The following is a 19,821-nucleotide window of genomic DNA, read 5'->3' on the forward strand; positions in this document are numbered from 1 at the left end:
TGGTATGAAATCTCCACAGAATGTCTAAGTATATCCTTGCATCCTTGAATCTTTGATACCTGAGAAACTCATAACAGATTGGCGTCTAAACGAACAGGATGCAGTTCACAGCTCAACTAACAGGTAAGCAGACTTTCATTTTTTGAATTATGTCAAAATCTGCTTATCTGTGGTAAAGCTGAACTGTAACGAACTTTAAAATTCTATATTTTAAAGGGGGACGATGAGTGGTGTTGAATTATGTAAAGGGATGTAAGGAGGAATATTAAATTGCACAATGACATGATGCTATGATTCAAAACAAGGTGTGTTAACAGTAATTAGCATAAATTGGTAAAGAGAGACTGATGTGTTGTATCATCATAGGAGTAAATAGGTAAAGAGAGAAATAGGTTACGGACCTTTGTGATGTGGTAAAAACATCATTAAATAAGAAGATAATTAGACAAATGAATTACTCAAAATGGCTAGGAGAGGGAGCCAATGACAAGTAACATATTGAATCAGTGTTTAATTACTAACATTGAATGTTACTAACATTGCATGAAATAATAACAGTGATAGGTAAGCATAGAGGTGATAATGAATATCCTCAGGAGAGTAGTTAAAAGGGGTAAATAGAGCTTGATGTTATTTTAGAGAGTAGTGGAAAGTCTTTTCTGGGACAGGAACGGCAGTGTCCATGGAAATTACAGTCTGTGTTTTCTGAGACAGGAACGGCAGTGTCCATGGAAATTACAGTCTGTGTTTTCTGAGACAGGAACGGCAGTGTCCATGGAAATTACAGTCTGTGTTTTCTGAGACAGGAACGGCAGTGTCCATGGAAATTACAGTCTGTGTTTTCTGGGACAGGAACGGGCAGTGTCCATGGAAATTACAGTCTGTGTTTTCTGGGACAGGAACGGGCAGTGTCCATGGAAATTACAGTCTGTGTTTTCTGAGACAGGAACGGCAGTGTCCATGGAAATTACAGTCTGTGTTTTCTGGGACAGGAACGGCAGTGTCCATGGAAATTACAGTCTGTGTTTTCTGAGACAGGAACGGCAGTGTCCATGGAAATTACAGTCTGTGTTTTCTGAGACAGGAACGGCAGTGTCCATGGAAATTACAGTCTGTGTTTTCTGGGACAGGAACGGCAGTGTCCATGGAAATTACAGTCTGTGTTTTTGGTTCCGCTGAGAGAATGAAGGAGAGGCTATTTGGGTTGAATGAGGATTGTTAAACTAACTAAAGGATTATTTGATATGAGTATCTATAAGTTTTTAACGTTCTATATGGAGTTGTGAAGATGTGGAAATAGTAATGACAAAATCATAATTAGAGTGTCATGTTTGTATTAAACTTGCTCATCCGAACGTAGACGTACGTCGTGGTAGAAAAGTAATTAATATTGGTTTTCTAAGTTTGTACCGTATTTGGATAATGTGATAGTGGAATAAACTGACCATAAGTAATGTTGTTTTAGACGTAATGTATAATATAGTACAAAGCCAATAGAGGGTTTCCATTGAACTAATTATCATGGTAGAGCTAACGTAGTAAAGTGATGGAACTTCATTTTATATCAGAGGGTAAGATGAGAAATCATTGTAAGGGCACTATTTGTGGAATTTATTTATCATTTCAATGGCATGGAGTAACAATCTGCATTTATGAGTGTAAATTCCACTGCTGATGTGTTGATTGAATGGGTACGACAGAGTATTTGGTTTGGTGATGTTGAATGTATGATTTGAAGCGTGGGTGGTTTAAATAGCAGGACTCTTGTAGCTCGTTTGGTGGAGAATGGTGCTTGCATCTACAGGATTGTGTGTTCGATTCCCAAGGGGGGATAGTATAACTATAAAAAAATGTATGTGTTCACTAATTGTGGGTCGCTAGGGATAGGAGCGACAGCTAAATGACTAAAATGTAAAAATGTTAACGGGTATGGAGAGAAGAGTGCGTGGTAGTAATTTTTTGGCCATTGAATAAGGTTTTGCTAGATTAAACGAGTGAGAATGGTTGAATATGTTTATAAATAAATTGGATCGTGATAAATGGATGATTTCAATATATGATGGTAAACTACAGCAAGTGTTTGGTGTTACTTGTAGCTTACTTAGAAAGGATAGTTGACTAGATCTCATTCATTCTGATAATGGCGGAGTGATGGTTTCATTGTGTGGCTATGATTTTAGTTGATTACAAGAGAAATAGGATATAGTTTACGACGCATGGAGAAGTGAATGTCTTAGATCGTAATAGATAAACTGAACCAAACATGACGTTACTATGGCAATTTAGGATGGTTAATGTTGTTAAGGTCGTTTCTAAACCCTATGATAGCGGTAAATGCAGAACGCTGTTTGAAAGTGTGTTTTATTAGGTCTGCTAGTAAAAATGGAAGAATTTCCATTTTTGTCTGCAGGTGTTAACCATTGGGGCTTGCAGAAACGTGAGAGCGCTGTAAGGGACATTATGGGTTACGTTAGGTGTACAAGGATCGCGTATTTTTTCATAGGGGGTTGAATATTATCAGCAGGAAATGGCTAGCCTGTTAGCGGTGAGAGCTAGTGCGGTTTTCATTAGGTGACGTCACTTGCTCTATGAACTGGAAGTAGTTGCTTTGCAAGGATAGCGGATTTTGTATGGTGTGTCGATGGTGAATGTTGTCGATATGTGTAGAGGGTCCCTGGTTCAAACCCAGAGAGGGATAGAAAGCAAAACTTTTACATGGTGGATATTGACATAGATTAATAAGTGACTTGATAAACATTTTGTGAAAGGGATTGTCTTACCGACACATAGTAAATAGTATAACATAGTAATTAAAGTTGCATAGCTTTGAATTGGATGTTTTATTTGTTTGACTATAACTTCAGAGTAATTTGTCATCTGTTGAGGTACCGTTATAAGGAAAGTTAGCGGTAGAGTATGATAGATATTGTAGAGGGTTTAAAAAGTAAGTAAGTTCATTGGGTGATGAGACATGTTGAAATGTTGAATTGGATGGTTTGAAGAAGGAAAGTAGGTTAATTGGGAGATGAGAAATGTTGAATTGGATGGTTTGAGTAGAGTGGTATTAAAGTAATGCTTTCTAGTAGGTGAATGAACATATGTTTATAAGTAGTAGTGGTTTGTGGATAGAATTTACTAATGACATGATTTAGTAAGAGGATGAAAAAGAAAGTGGTGATAGTTGGGTTATATTGAGATGTACAGGATGCCAGGCATCTAATTTTAAATAGATGCCTGGGATAAAATATCAAGTCTTACACAAAGTGAGGGTATTGGCTAATGAATGAAATATGACATTTAAAAAGGGGTGACAGGAACAATGGCAAAGGACATGGATTTTATTTTGTTGTTGATTATGTAAAAGATAATGGATTAGTTGATATGGGACCAAAAGGAGCAGATGTAGGGGTTAAATAATCATGGTGAGATTTAAAGAGGATATGATCTGAAGGGTAATCAATTCAACATAATCATTGTAAACTCAGAGGAATTTTGAGTGGTTTTAATTTTGTGAAAGGTTTTATATAATCTTTTTATGGAGTAGTTATGAGGAGTTAGATTGATACAAATGATTATTGATGAGATAGGACTGTGGATATATGTATCAGGTTTTGTGTGTAATTACCATCTTTGGATTGTTGATTATATGTTAACGAAATGTATAAATTTCTCTTCCAGGAACTTGGGGATTTCTTTATATCTCATTGGGATGTTTCAAAAGTCTGTAGGCTAGGTGGACTAGTTAGTAAAATTAAGTAGTCTTATTTTTAGGTTGTCATAGGGAGCTACTAAATTAAATAATGTTTTTTGTTATTTGTTTTCCAAATGGGTTTTTCAAATAAACACACAACACACCTAGTATGATGTTATAAAAGGTTATTTTGATTTAAGAGGGTTTTCAACAGGTCAAAGGTGATAAGTCTTAAAGGAGCACACACAGTGAATTTTATGATTTTTTGACTGAGTTTTGGGTATACATGATTTCTTATGAGAATAAATGTCATGAGGATTTAATGTACACTTGGGGTACATAACATTTATTAGATGTTTTGAATGTTGGTAATGATTAGTACAGTGAGGGAAGAAAGTATTTGATCCCCTGCTGATTTTGTACGTTTGCCCACTGACAAAGACATGATCAGTCAAATTTTAATGGTAGGTTTATTTGAACAGCGAGAGACAGAATAACAACAACAAAAATCCAGAAAAACGCATGTCAAAAATGTTATAAATTGATTTTCATTTTAAATTAGGGAAATAAGTATTTGACCCCTCTGCAAAACATGACTTAGTACTTGGTGGCAAAACCCTTGTTGGCAATCACAGAGGTCAGACGTTTCTTGTAGTTGGCCACCAGGTTTGCACACATCTCAGGAGGGATTTTGTCCCACTCCTCTTTGCAGATCTTCTCCAAGTCATTAAGGTTTTGAGGCTGACGTTTGGCAACTCGAACCTTCAGCTCCCTCCACAGATTTTCTATTGGATTAAGGTCTGGAGACTGGCTAGGCCACTCCAGGACCTTAATGTGCTTCTTCTTGAGCCACTCCTTTGTTGCCTTGGCCGTGTGTTTTGGGTCATTGTCATGCTGGAATACCCATCCACGACCCATTTTCAATGCCCTGGCTGAGGGTAGGCGGTTTTCACCCAAGATTTGATGGCCCCGTCCATCGTCCCTTTGATACAGTGAAGTTGTCCTGTCCCCTTAGCAGAAAAACACCCCCAAAGCATAATGTTTCCACCTCCATGTTTGACGGTGGGGAAGGTGTTCTTGGAGTCATAGGCAGCATTCCTCCTCCTCCAAACACGGCGAGTTGAGTTGATGCCAAAGAGCTCGATTTTAGTCTCATCTGACAACAACACTGTCACCCAGTTCTCCTCTGAATCATTCAGATGTTCATTGGCAAACTTCAGACGGGCCTGTATATGTGCTTTCTTGAGCAGGGGGACCTTGCGGGCGCTGCAGGATTTCAGTCCTTCACGGCGTAGTGTGTTACCAATTTTTTTCTTGGTGACTATGGTCCCAGCTGCCTTGAGATCATTGACAAGATCCTCCTGTGTAGTTCTGGGCTGATTCCTCACCGTTCTCATGATCATTGCAACTCCACGAGGTGAGATCTTGCATGGAGCCCCAGGCCGAGGGAGATTGACAGTTATTTTGTGTTTCTTCCATTTGCGAATAATTGCACCAACTGTTGTCAACTTCTCACCAAGCTGCTTGGCGATGGTCTTGTAGCCCATTCCAGCCTCTACAATCTTGTCCCTGACATCCTTGGAGAGCTCTTTGGTCTTGGCCATGGTGGAGAGTTTGGAATCTGATTGATTGCTTCTGTGGACAGGTGTCTTTTATACAGGTAACAAATAGATTAGGAGCACTCCCTTTAAGAGTGTGCTCCTAATCTCAGCTTGTTACCTGTATAAAAGACACCTGGGAGCCAGAAATCTTTCTGATTGAGAGGGGGTCAAATACTTATTTCCCTCATTAAAATGCAAATCAATTTATAACATTTTTGACATGTGCTTTTCTGGATTTTGTTGTTGTTATTCTGTCTCTCACTGTTCAAATAAACCTACCATTAAAATTAGACTGATCATTTCTTTGTCAGTGGGCAAACGTACAAAATCAGCAGGGGATCAAATATTTTTCCCCCCCCTCACTGTATACTATTTCATGGAACAATTCATTGAATGATTTCAATGACCTCTGCAATCTGTCCTGGCTTTATAGTGTGACTTGATCACCCGCACTGTAAATACTTGAGGCATTCTGAATTGGGGGGTTAGTTATGATAAGAATAATTGTGAAGAAGTTTATAATTTGGTAATAATATATGAATCGAACCATAAAATAACTACAGAGAGAGGGAGCTATCCTGAATGAGTGATACCTGTTGATAGTTAAGTGTACTAATCTTGGATTACTTTACGGGATAGAAGTAAGTTGAGGTATTATCCAAAGTTGTCATTTTAATTTCATTTTTATTAGGGTTTAATAAACAATGTTGGTGTTTTGTTTTTGAAAGCATGAATCACGTTGTGACTCATGTGTTCAGAAAAGGGGGTAGTATTGATGGTATGAGGATTTATTGGTATATTTGCATATTGTATTAAGAATATGAGCAGTAGTAAGTAATGTGTTAGATTAAATGTTTTAGGGGGAAATGTATTTGTGGTATAAGGCAGAATTTAGAGGAGGCCTTTCTATAACATTAGTGACTATAACACGCTGCAAGAATGTGCACTTCCTAATCTAAAAGGCTTATCAGGAATGATAAGAAGAAAGGATGAAGTATCATGCAGTGTCTCAACTAACAATGTTATGCAGACTTTCTTTCGAAAAGGTGAAGGCTTCTCTGACAGACCTACCAGGAGAATCTGGACATTTTTTGCAACTTGGAGACTATGTGGTGGTAAAGGATTAATGAAGTCATTGATGGACAACACCCAAGTGGGAAGGTTAGTAATAGGTGTTGATGGCTACCTTGGAGGGGCAAGTAAGAGAGAGAGGTTCCTAGATCTGTATGTACCATTGTAGGACTTTTCTAACGCAGAGGAGGAAGATGGCACCGTTTCGGCTGAGCTTTGTTTTGTTTGTGTTTTTGGAAGCAGGGAATATTGGTACGCTGATTGAAGGACACAACAGAGAGATGGTGATAAATGGAGAAGGACTCTGCATGATCATAGAACTAGTGAAGGAAGAAGGTTCATGCATCATCACACCGTCTACACCAACGGAGGTATGGATAGAGGGGAGATTGAACAGGTATCAGGTCAACCAATGGCTACGAGGAAACTGACGATTAGAGATGAGGATACTGTTGATGACAATTATCAGGTGATGGAGGACGATGTTTGAGGAATGATACTGATAAGATGTGGGTTATGGCTGATTACCTCAGTGGAGGAACAGAGCTATAGACCTCCAATAATTTCAAGATTTTCAGGAATCAACTGGCTGTCATTCCATTCGGTTATATGTATTTAAAAGGTTTATCTAATAGAAATTGGGAAGTATATTAGGAATTGGTATTAGGAATAATTGTTAAAGCATGATAATTTGTCATATGGTGAATGTTTGTATGGATGTATTGGTTTAGGAATGAAATCAATTAAATTGTTGTGTTTTTGTCTTCTAGTGAGGTAAATACAGAGGGTATCTTGATGCATAATAAGGAATAATTTGGCATAGCATGGTTTGAACCTAAATAAGTAAAAGTAACAAACTATGAACCGGCTGAAGATGAAAATAAGAGGCGTTGAAGACGTTTTTGTAAAATACCACTTCTACATGCAACTGGTCTACAACAACCAATCAAAGATAAAGGATTTTCTCATGTTTTTATATCGAAGGAGTGGGAAAGGAGTTCACAATTGAGTGAGAATGGAGAAAGATCTGTTCAAATGCAACATTTCTCATGTTGTTGGTATAATGGTTGGCAAATGGACATGACATTGAAATTGTGGAGTTGGTGGTGAATCGAATGAGACATAGTTGTGACATTGTGTAATGGGCAAGTCATTTTGAAATATGAAGCTGTCTGAAGAACATAATGAAGAGACGCCAGAAGATGTAAGTGCTGGGTGGAATAAAGGGGTTGCTTGTTGATAAAAAAATTGGATGGATCTAAATTGGATTATTTGGGTAGTAGGTATATACACACTGCTAAATTAATAGTATTAAGAATGCATTGAGATAATGATCTGTATTTATTATCAGGATGAGGAAGGTCATAATTGAATTATGGATGTTTATAATGTATGATAATATAAGTATACATTCTGAAAGTTGTAATGGAAGTTAAGGTGAGGATTGTGAATGAAATCATGAAGATGTTGATTAATTTGGTTAAAGTATTAACATATTAGTAATTATATAGATTTGGAGTATTGGGTGATATTGATATGAATGTTTAGAGTAGTAAATATTTATGTTGATAGGCAAGTACTTAATTGGTTATTATCATGGGGTTATGATATTTTCATATGATCTGAATTTGGTTAAATTATTAAAGCAGGAATAGTTTAGGGATGTAATGATTTAACAGGGAGTGATAATAGAGTGTTATAATGTGTATGTTATATCAGGAATAATAGGAGAACAAAGTCGGAGTTGAACATTGTATATTTTAACAATCATGGGTTTTTAAGAATTGGGTCTGAGATGTTAATCATTAGAATGTGTAATTGATAATCACATGGCATTGGATGCTATTATGATCAGATGATATGGTAATTTGAATGCCGTTGAAGTTTTTTCAAAGTTTTTTTAGTGGTAATTCCATAGGAACATGGATGGCAAGCATTCTAGGTCCTATAGTGGTCATAGTAATTATTGTAGCAATAGTTAGGGGGTTGTTTTAAAAAATGTTGGGGATTGATTTTAAGATCTGTACAAACGATTATTAACATGCCTGTGATTACAGTTAGAGATGTGTCAGTTAATGTTAATGCAAGGAGGGAAAGGAATAATTATTCTTTGTCATCTTGTTCCAGTTCAGATTCCATTGATAATGTTGATTGCACTGGTCTCTTCTTATTGGTGTCCTTTAGTAGTGGTTTCATTCCAGCAATTCGACCATGAAGGCCTGATTCACACAGTCCCCTCTGAACAGTTGATGTTGAGATGTGTCTGTTACTTGAACTCCGTGAAGCATTTATTCAGGCTGCAATTTCAGAGGCTGCTAACTCTAATGAACATATCCTCTGCAGCAGAGGTAACTCGGTCTTCCATTCCTGTGGCGGTCCTCATGAGAGCCAGTTTCATCACAGCGCTTGATGGTTTCTGCGACTGCACTTGAAGAAACTTTCAAAGTTCTTGAAATGTTCCGTATTGACTGTCGTTTCTCTTTGCTTATTTGAGCTGTTCTTGCCATAATATGGACTTCGTCTTTTATCAAATAGGGCTATCTTCTGTATACCCCCCCTACCTTGTCACAACACAACTGATTGGCTCAATAGCATTAAGGAAAGAAATTCCACAAATTAACTTTTAAGAAGGCACACCTGTTAATTGAAATGCATTCCAGGTGACTACCTCATGAAGCTGGTTGAGAGAATGCAAAGAGTGTAAAAAGCTGTCATCAAGGCAAAGGGTGGCTATTTGAAGAATTTCACATAAAATATATTTTGATTTGTTTAACACTTTTTTTGGTTACTACATGATTCCATATGTGTTATTTAATAGCTTTGATGTCTTCACTATTATTCTACAATGTAAAAAAACAGTAAAAATAAAGAACACTTGAATGAGTAGGTGTTCTAAAACTTTTGAATGGTAATGTATATACACATACACTGAGTGTACAAAACATTAAGAACACCTTCCTAATATCGAGTTGCAACCCCCCCATGCCCTCACAACAGCCTCAATTCATCGTGGCGTGGACTCTACAAGGTCTCGAAATCGTTCTACAGGGATGCTGGCCCATGTTGACGTCAACGCGTCCCACAGTTGTGTCAAGTTGGCTGGATGTCCTTTGGGTAGTGAACCATTCTTGATACACACGGGAAACTGTTGAGCATGAAAAACCTAGCAGCATTGCAGTTATTGACACAAACTGATGCACCTGGCACCTACTACCATACCCCGTTCAAAGGTAATAAAATATTTTTTATCTTGCCCATTCACCCTATGAATGCCACACATACGCAATCCATATCTCAATTGTCTCAAGGCTTAAAGATCCTTCTTTAACAGTCTCCTCCACTTCATTTATACTGATTGGAGTGGATTTAACAAGTGACATCAATAAGGGAACATAGCTTTCATCTGGATTCACCTGGTCAGTACGTCATGGAAAGAGCAGGTGTTCATAATGTTTTGTACACTCAGGGTAGTTTCCTCCTATTTGTACTGGACTCCAAGTGAATCGTCAAATCAACCAATCCCTCTAATGTCCACAGACTAATCCATCTTTCCCAGTATATTACCATTGTACTACATCCTATTTTACAGTGGTCACTCAAGGGTCTGGAAATGCTATTTGTACCATTTCTACAGAGATTGCCCTACAAATAAATATTTTACCTAAGAGTATAATCATATTTTCCATTGATTGATCATGATTTTTCAGATTTCCTAACATTACTGTTTGTAGGTCCATCTGAACACAGACATCACCAACAACCTCTGCTATACCTGACTGAAAAAGCGAGCTACCGAAGGACAGTACCAAAAGAGATGATCTATTGATTCTGTTTCTTCACTGCAGTATTCACAGGGCTAACTGTTCAATGCCCCATACATTGAGCATTCTTTTTGTGTAGCGAGAATTTTATATTATAGTTTAAATTGAAAAGAACGGATTGATGGGTCAATTGTTATTTTCTATATCAGTTCATATTGTGACATCAAATCTGTTCCCAACTACCTTGAATTTTAAGCGGTATGTTGTCAAACCTCTCAACCTTAAGTGAAACTGACACCATTTATGATTTATACTAGTCATTTTAAGCCATGCATGGTTTTTGATTGGCGGCAGACATAATAATTAATTATTTTCTCTTTTGAGTAATTGCCTATTCCATTTTTGTGGCAGAGCTGCGATAAGCTAGTCATATTTTTGCATTTTTCCATCCAACAAGTATGCGAGTACAGTACAGTGCTATGAAAGGGTATTTGCCCCCTTTCTAATTTTCTCTACTTTTGCATATTTGTGATACTGAATGTTATCAGATCTTCAACCAAAACCTAATATTAGATAAAGGGAACATAAGTGAACAAATAACACAACAATTACATATTTATTTCATAAACAAAGTTATGCAACACCCAATTCCCCTGTGTGAAAAAGTAATTGCCCCCTTACACTCAATAACTGGTTGTGCCACCTTTAGCTGCAATGACTCCAACCAAATGCAAATGTAGTTGTTGATCAGTCTCTCACGTCACTGTGGAGGAATTTTGGCCCACTCTTCCATGCAGAACTGCTTTTACTCAGCAACGTGTGGGTTTTCAAGCATGAACTGCTCGTTTCAAGTCCTGCCACAACATCTCAATTGGGATTAGGTCTGGACTTTGACTAGGCCATTCCAAAACTTCCAATTTGTTGCTTTTTAGCAATTTTCATGTAGACTTGATTGTGTGTGTTTGGATCATTGTCTTGCTGCATGACCCAGCTGCGCTTCAGCTTCAGCTCACAGACGGATGGTCTGACATTCTCCTTTAGAATTCTCTGATACAGAGCATTATTCATGGTTCCTTCTATTAAGGCAAGTCGTCCAGGTCCTGAGGCAGCAAAGCATCCCCAAACCATCACAACACCACCACCACCATGCTTTACCTTTGGTATGATGTTCTTACTGTGGAATGCAGAGTTTGGTTTTCGCCAGGCATTACTGGAACCATGTCGTCCAAAAAGTTATACTTTTGAATCATCTGTCCATAGAACGTTCTTCCAAGAGTCTTGATGATCATCCAGGTGCTTTTTGGCAAACTTGAGTCAACTTTTGGACGAGATGGGTCCCATTATGCCTGGCGAAAACCAAAACACTGCATTCCACAGTAAGAACATCATACCAAAGGTCAAGCATGGTGGTGGTGGTGTGATGGTTTGGGGATGCTTTGCTGCCTCAGGACCTGGATGACTTGCCTTAATATAAGGAACCATGAATTCTGCTCTGTATCAGAGAATTCTACAGGAGAATGTCAGACCATCAGTCTGTGAGCTGAAGCGCAGCTGGGTCATGCAGCAAGACAATGATCCAAAACCTAATCCCAATTGAGATGTTGTGGCAGGACTTTAAACGAGCAGTTCATGCTTGAAAACCCACACGTTGTTGAGTTAAAGCAGTTCTGCATGGAAGAGTGGGCCAAAATTCCTCCACAGCGACGCGAGAGACTGATCAACAACTACATTTGCATTTGGTTGGAGTCATTGTAGCTAAAGGTGGCACAACCAGTTAGAGTGTAAGGGGGCAATTACTTTTTCACACAGGGGAATTGGGTGTTGCATAACTTTGTTTATGAAATAAATATGTAATTGTTATGTTATTTGTTCACTTATACCTTTATCTAGTATTAGGTATTGGTTGAAGATCTGACAACATTCAGTATCACAAATATGCAAAAGTAGAGAAAATTAGAAAGGGGGCAAACACTTTTCATAGCACTGTATGTCAGATCAACAACAAAAAACTAATGACGGGCCTGATGGAAACAGCAAATTTGTCTATAAACCATCCAAATATCGACCAAACAAAATACGCTAGACACGGGTGGATAAATTGTCGTCTGTGAAATAGATAATGTGACAAATGGCAGCCGAAACACTTTTTTGCACAATTGTTGATAGAATAACCGAAATGTCTTCAGACCCCTTTACTTTTTCCACTTTGTTACGTTACAGCCTTATTCTAAAATGCATTAAATAAATAAAAATCTGCAGCAATCTACACACAATACCCCATAATGACAAAAATACCTTATTTACATAAGTATTCAGACCCTTTGCTATGAGACTAGAAAATGAGCTCAGGTGCATCCTGTTTCCATTGATCATCCTTGAGATGTTTCTACAACTTGATTGGAGTCCACCTGTGGTAAATTCAATTGATTGGACATGATTTTGGAAAGGCACACACCTGTCTATATAAGGTCCCACAGTTGACAGTGCATGTCAGAGCAAAAACCAAGCCATGAGGTCGAAGGAACTGTCCGTAGAGCTCAGAGACAGGATTGTGTCGAGGCACAGATCTGGGGAAGGGTACCAAAAGAAATTCTGCAGCATTGAAGGTCCCCAAGAACACAGTGGCCTTCATCATTCTTAAATGGAAGAAGTTTGGAACCACCAAGACTCTTCCTAGAGCTGGCCGCCCGGCCAAACTGAGCAATCGGGGGAGAAGGGCCTTGGTCAGGGAGGTGAACAAGATGGTCACTCTGACAGCGCTCTAGAGTTCCTCTGTGGAGATAGGAGAACCTTCCAGAAGGACAACCATCTCTGCAGCACAATCAGGCCTGTATGGTAGAGTGGATAGACGAAAGCCATTCCTCAGTAAAAGGCACATGACAGCCTGCTTGGAGTTTGCCAAAAGGCCTAAAGACTCAAGATTATCTGGTCTGATGAAACCAAGATTGAACCATTTGGCCTGAATGCCAAGAGTCACGTCTGGAGGAAACCTGGCACCATCCCTACGGTGAAGCATGGTGGTGGCAGCATCATGCTGTGGGGATGTTTTACAGCGACAGGGACTGGGAGACTAGTCAGGATCGAGGCAAAGATTAACTGAGAAATGTACCGAGAGATCCTTGACGAAAACCTGCTCCAGAGAGCTCAGGACCTCAGACTGGGGCTAAGGTTCACTTTCCAACAGGACAACGACCCTAAGCACACAGCTAAAACAACGCAGGAGTGGCTTCAGGACAAGTCTCTGAATGTCCTTGAGTGGCCCAGCCAGAGCCTGGACTTTAACCAGATCGAACATCTCTGGAGAGACTTGAAAATAGCTGTGCAGCAACGCTCCCCTTCCAACCTGACAGAGATCGAGAGGACCTGCAGAGAAGAACAGGAGAAACTCCCCAAATACAGTTTTGCCAAGCTTGTAGCGTCATACACAGCCAAAAAGTGTTTCAACAAAGTACTGAGTAAAGGGTCTGAATACTTATGTAAATGTGATAGTTCAGTTTTTTTTTTTTTTTTTATAAATTAGCAAACATTTCTAAAAACGTGTTTTTGCTTTGTCATTATGGGGTGGTGTGTGTATATTGATGAGGGGGAAAAAACTAATGTAATCAATTTCAGAATAAGGCTGTAACGAAACAAAATGTGGAAAAGGTCAAGGGGTCTGAATACTTTCCAAATATCTTAATTTACATGCTGATCGGTGCTTTGCTGGTGATTGATAAATAACAATTATTGCACACTTTTCCATAATCTCATCATGTAGCCTACCCTCTGCACTGTATCTGTGAGCTAGAGTGTACGTGCCAAGACCAGTGGGCATATTAGCTGTGTTTTTGTGTCCGTGCCAAAACCAGACAGAGTTATAAATGGGACAGAAACGCGTAGAGCTTCTGTTTGTTAGCTACACTGCATTACAGGCCGGGATTCAAACAAACACAGAAACGATCTGTGTGAACGCAATTGACTTTTAAAGGAGATTCATGGTTGAGATGACATCCGTAGCTTTTAAAAAGTCAATCGCATTGCACAGGTCATTAATCTGCATTGGTTTGAATCCTGGCTCTAGAGTAAAGGGTCTTCAAACCAAAGTTTATTCATCACATGCACAGGATACAGCAGGTGTAAACGGTACAGTGAAATGCTTACTTGCAGCCCTTCCTCAACAGTGCAGAATAAACACTTGCTGAATGACTCAGCTACTGTCAGGGGTGCAGTTACTACTTATTATTGGAATTAAAACAATCTGTTGGTCCTCTTAACTGGCTTAATCACTGATTTTGAAAATGGTGTGACTTTCCGCTTTATTTGGTAAAATGCTTGAGTTGAGGCGAGAGGTTCTTGTGATGTTTCTGGAGATTCATGTAATTAGGCCCATCCCATTCATCTGCCTTGCAAAAAAGCAGTGTTATATATATCCAGTGAAGCAAAGCAGACGTGATCTTGTTATTGATTCCAGCAGAATTATCCCTTCAAAGAGAATGTTATCTAGCTGCTCACCAATGAGTGCTTGAAACATATTGAACATCTACTCCCCATAGTGAGAGCAATTCTAGCTCGTATCAGTGTTACCTCATGAGCACAGCTACACTGAAAAACTATTTCCATACACAATCGCCATCTCACACACACACACACACACACCCAGACTTCATAACTCCCTCATAGGGATGTTAACGGTTAACTGTTAAAAATCGGTTAGCCGCGGAAGATACATTTGACCGGTCATGCTTATCGGTCTATAGGTTAATTTGCATAAATGAGTATTAAATTGGTTCGTGTGTATTTTCGTTAGTCATCATGTATCTTATTTATCACACGCTAACAGCATACAGAGCCTAGTTTGAGGAGCGGAATGGCACATCAACTGTCAGACAGCGCCAGGGCACCTCCTTAACCTCTTAAGGTTCGGACCCTTTTTTTTCAAATTTTCGCCTAAAATGACATACCCAAATCTATCTGCCTGTAGCTCGGGACCTGAAGCAAGGATACGTGTTTCCATTTGAAAGGAAACACTGAAGTTTGTGGCAATGTGAAATTAGGAGAATATAACACATTAGATCTGGTAAAAGATAATAAACAAAAAAAAAACATGCATTTTCTTCCCCCCCCCCATCATCATCGTTGAAATGCAAGAGAAAGGCCACAATATAATATTGCTAAATGATGATGTAAAATGTAAATATTGCAGTTTAGGCGCAATTTAGATTTTGGCCACTAGCTGGCAGCAGTGTGTGTGCAAAGTTTCAGATTGATCCAGTGAAGCATTGCAATACTGGACTATCAAGTCTGCCCAAATGTGCCAGATTGGTCAATTGATACATTTTCAAGTACATAACTATAGAGAGAACAAAATGTAAGTTTACACACTCCCAGGAACGTCATACATGATGGATCACCGATCTTTATTATTATTATTATTATTATCTTTAGCTTATACACTAACTTTAGATGGCCGGGCAAGGTGGGTGTGGAGCCAGAGACAGCAGGGGTTCAAACTGTAGAACCCTACATTTGAATATAAAAATGGATTTTATCACGCAAAACTATGCTACATTTTATCTCTGGGACCCTTAGGATGACAAATCAGAGCAATATTACTGAACGTAAGTACATTATTTACCTTCAGAGGTGAATGTATCAAACCAGATGCCGTGATAAGTTTTGTTGTTGTGCACTCTCCTCAAACAATAGCATGGTATTTTTTCACTGTAATAGCTACTGTAAATTGGACAGTGCAGTTAAATTAACAAGAATGTAAGCTTTCTGCCCATATAAGACATGTCTATGCCCTGGAAAGTTTGCTGTTACTTACAACAGTCATGCTAATCACATTAGCGCACATTAGCTCAACCGTCCCATATACGGGACACCGATCCCGTAGCGGTTAAAAAGCTGCCATTTGCTTTTCTAAGCATCAGTCATTGCACCAATAAGAACAATTCTAAATGCAATCGAGTGTTTAAAACAGATGGCCACGATTAAAAATAGCTATATTTATCATCTCATAGTAATTCAAGCGCGCCTCCCATTCGCCATTAAGAGTGCATAGGCTATAATCAATGGTAGGCAGGCTATAAACGCGTCACCAAACACTTAGCAATATGGGCTTGAGGCAGTATAATTGTTTGAAACCTGAATGTTTTACTCTACTTCAAATAATGAGGCATGTCTTTCTTACCTTGCTTCAAAGTAGCCTAGCGAAATCCAACTTTCATATATATATATATATATATATATATATATATATATATATATATATATATATATACACACACACACATACATACAGTGGGGAAAAAAAGTATTTAGTCAGTCACCAATTGTGCAAGTTCTCCCACTTAAAAAGAAGAGAGAGGCCTGTAATTTTCATCATAGGTACACGCCAACTATGACAGACAAAATGAGAAAAAAAAATCCAGAAAATCACATTGTAGGATTTTTTATTTGCAAATTATGGTGGAAAATAAGTATTTGGTCAATAACAAAAGGTTCTCAATACTTTGTTATATACTCTTTGTTGGCAATGACACAGGTCAAACGTTTTCTGTAAGTCTTCACAAGGTTTTCACACACTGTTGCTGGTATTTTGGCCCATTCCTCCATGCAGATCTCCTCTAGAGCAGTGATGTTTTGGGGCTGTCGCTGGGCAACACGGACTTTCAACTCAAAGATTTTCTATGGGGTTGAGATCTGGAGACTGGCTAGGCCACTCCAGGACCTTGAAATGCTTCTTACGAAGCCACTCCTTCGTTGCCCGGGCAGTGAGTTGGGATCATTGTCATGCTGAAAGACCCAGCCACGTTTCATCTTCAATGCCCTTGCTGATGGAAGGAGGTTTTCACTCAAAATCTCACGATACATGGCTCCATTCATTCTTTCCTTTACACGGATCAGTCGTCCTGGTCCCTTTGCAGAAAAACAGCCCCAAAGCATGATGTTTCCACCCCCATGCTTCACAGTAGGTATGGTGTTCTTTGGATGCAACTCAGCATTATTTGTCTTCCAAACACGACGAGTTGAGTTTTTACCAAAAAGTTATATTTTGGTTTCATCTGACCATATGACATTCTCCCAATCCTCTTCTGGATCATCCAAATGCACTCTAGCAAACTTCAGACGGGCCTGGACATGTACTGGCTTAAGCAGGGGGACACGTCTGCCACTGCAGGATTTGAGTCCCTGGCGGCGTAGTGTGTTACTGATGGTAGGCTTTGTTACTTTGGTCCCAGCTCTCTGCAGGTCATTCACTAGGTCCCCCTGTGTGGTTCTGGGATTTTTGCTCACCGTTCTAGTGATCATTTTGACCCCATGGGGTGAGATCTTGCGTGGAGCCCCAGATCTAGGGAGATTATCAGTGGTCTTGTATGTCTTCCATTTCCTAATAATTGCTCCCACAGTTGATTTCTTCAAACCAAGCTGCTTACCTATTGCAGATTCAGTCTTCCCAGCCTGGTGCAGGTCTACAATTTTGTTTCTGGTGTCCTTTGACAGCTCTTTGGTCTTGGCCATAGTGGAGTTTGGAGTGTGACTGTTTGAGGTTGTGGACAGGTGTCATTTATACTGATAACAAGTTCAAACAGGTGCCATTAATACAGGTAATGAGTGGAGGACAGAGGAGCCTCTTAAAGAAGTTACAGGTCTGTGAGAGCCAGAAATCTTGCTTGTTTGTGAGTGACCAAATACTTATTTTCCACCATAATTTGCAAATAAATTCATTAAAAATCCTACAATGTGATTTTCTGGATTTTCTTTTCTCAATTTGTCTGCCATAGTTGACGTGTACCTATGTTGAAAATTACAGGCCTCTCTCATCTTTTTAAGTGGGAGAACTTGCACAATTGGTGGCTGACTAAATACTTTTTTGCCCCACTGTGTGTGTGTGTGTGTGTGTGTGTGTGTGTGTGTGTGTGTGTGTGTGTGTGTGTGTGTGTGTGTGTATGTATGTATGTATGTATGTATGTATGTATGTGTATATATATATATATATATATATATATCTCTCAAGACCTCCTCATGCCATTATAATTTCTCTCCTGTTATATTGGTTTTCATATCAACTTTCTTTCGTTAGCCCAGAAGCCAAAGGCACAATCCTAGTCATATTAGCAACCCATCGTAGTTGCTGCTATTAGATTCCCAATTTTTCTAAGTTTCTAACACTCGCATTAGGTGCACTGTTTAGAACTGTGTTTTCCCGCTAATTGCATTTTGGCAAATGTTTAATTACGTTTTATTAGCCGTTTCATTACAAGAGTTTAATGTTCAATAATATGTTAGGCTTGCTAATATCCGTTCCTTGTATGCATGCATAGTAGGCTATTTTCTGTTGGTCACCTAATTTTACTGTTTGGAAAAAATTTAACTGTTTGTTGACCGGTTAATGAGGGTAGGTTAGTTGGCAGCAAAATGGATGGAAATGTGCAACACTACTCCCTCACCTTTTTGGGCCCACTGAAGATCTTCCTGCAAATTTCCTTGGATGTATCCCCCTGTTTTCCTGAGCGACCCTTCTGCTCTTCAGACCCACCAAGGTTAGAGTCATCAGAAAACTCCAGAATATCTGAGAGTGGGGAAAAAGCACAATAAGGTTAACAGTGGAATCAACATGATGGAAATAGATGTACAATAGAAATCCAGTGACATGGTGTAGGCAAACTGACTAAGCAAAGCATGAGCCTAAGGAATTACCATTGTCCACACACACAACAACAAAGTTGTGAAGAGGGCACGATAACGCCTCTTCACCCTCAGGAGGCTGAAAAGATTCAGCATAGGTCCTCAGATCCTCAAAAAGTTCTACAGCTGCACCATTGAGACCATCTTGACTGGCTGCATCACCACTTGGTATGGCAACTGCTTGGCATCCGACAGCAAGGAACTACATAGGGTAGTGCGTACGGCCCAGTACATCACTGGGGCAGAGCTCCCAGCCATCCAGGACCTCTATACCAGGCGGTATCAGAGGAAAGCCCTAAAAATTGTCCAAGGCTCCAGCCACCCAAGTCATAGACTGTTCTCTCTGCTATCGCACGGCAGGTGATACCGATGCACCAAGTCTGGAACCAACAGGACCCTGAACAGCTTCTACCCCCAAGCCATAAGACTGCTAAATAGTTAGTCCGGGGTAGCTATTGGTGAACTATTTAACTATCTGCATTGACCATGTTTGCACTAACTTTTGACTCATCACATGCGCTGCTGTTACCGTTTATTAGCTATCCAACAGCCTATTCACTTTATCCCGACCTACAGTGGCAAGAAAAGGTATGTGAACCCGTTGGAATTACCTGGATTTCTGCATAAATTGGTCACAATTTGATCTGATCTTCATCTAAGTCACAACAATAGATAAACACAGTGTGCTTAAACTAATAACACACAATATTGTATTTGTCTTGTCTATATTGAATACATCATTTAAACATTCACAGTGTAGGTTGGAAAAAGTATGTGAACCCCTAGGCTAGTGACTTCTCCAAAAGCTAATTGGAGTCAGGTGTCAGCTAACCTGGAGTCCAATCAATGACACGAGATTGGAGATGTTGGTTAGAGCTGCCCTGCCCTATAGAAAACTCACAAAATGTGAGTTTGCTATTCACAAAAAGCATTGCCTGATTTGAACCATGCCTTGAACAAAAGAGATCTCAGAAGACTTAAGATTAAGAATAGTTGACTTGCATAAAGCTGGAAAGGGTTACAAAAG

General features: G+C 39.3%; 1 protein-coding gene across 2 annotated transcripts in view; it reads right to left on the bottom strand.

Annotated features, from left to right (window-relative positions):
• The window catches only part of LOC311110958 (wings apart-like protein homolog), a 39,077-nt gene that overhangs the window by 14,364 nt on the left and 4,892 nt on the right, over nucleotides 1-19,821 (bottom strand). For both annotated transcript variants that reach the window (XM_084153608.1, XM_084153607.1), the window contains one exon: nucleotides 18,557-18,678. In XM_084153608.1, coding sequence (XP_084009734.1) covers nucleotides 18,557-18,678 — 122 coding nt within the window. The remainder of the gene's footprint in view (nucleotides 1-18,556; nucleotides 18,679-19,821) is intronic.

This window comes from Coregonus lavaretus, assembly GCF_964263955.1.
Source record: "Coregonus lavaretus genome assembly, chromosome: 36".
Lineage (NCBI taxonomy): Eukaryota > Metazoa > Chordata > Actinopteri > Salmoniformes > Salmonidae > Coregonus > Coregonus lavaretus.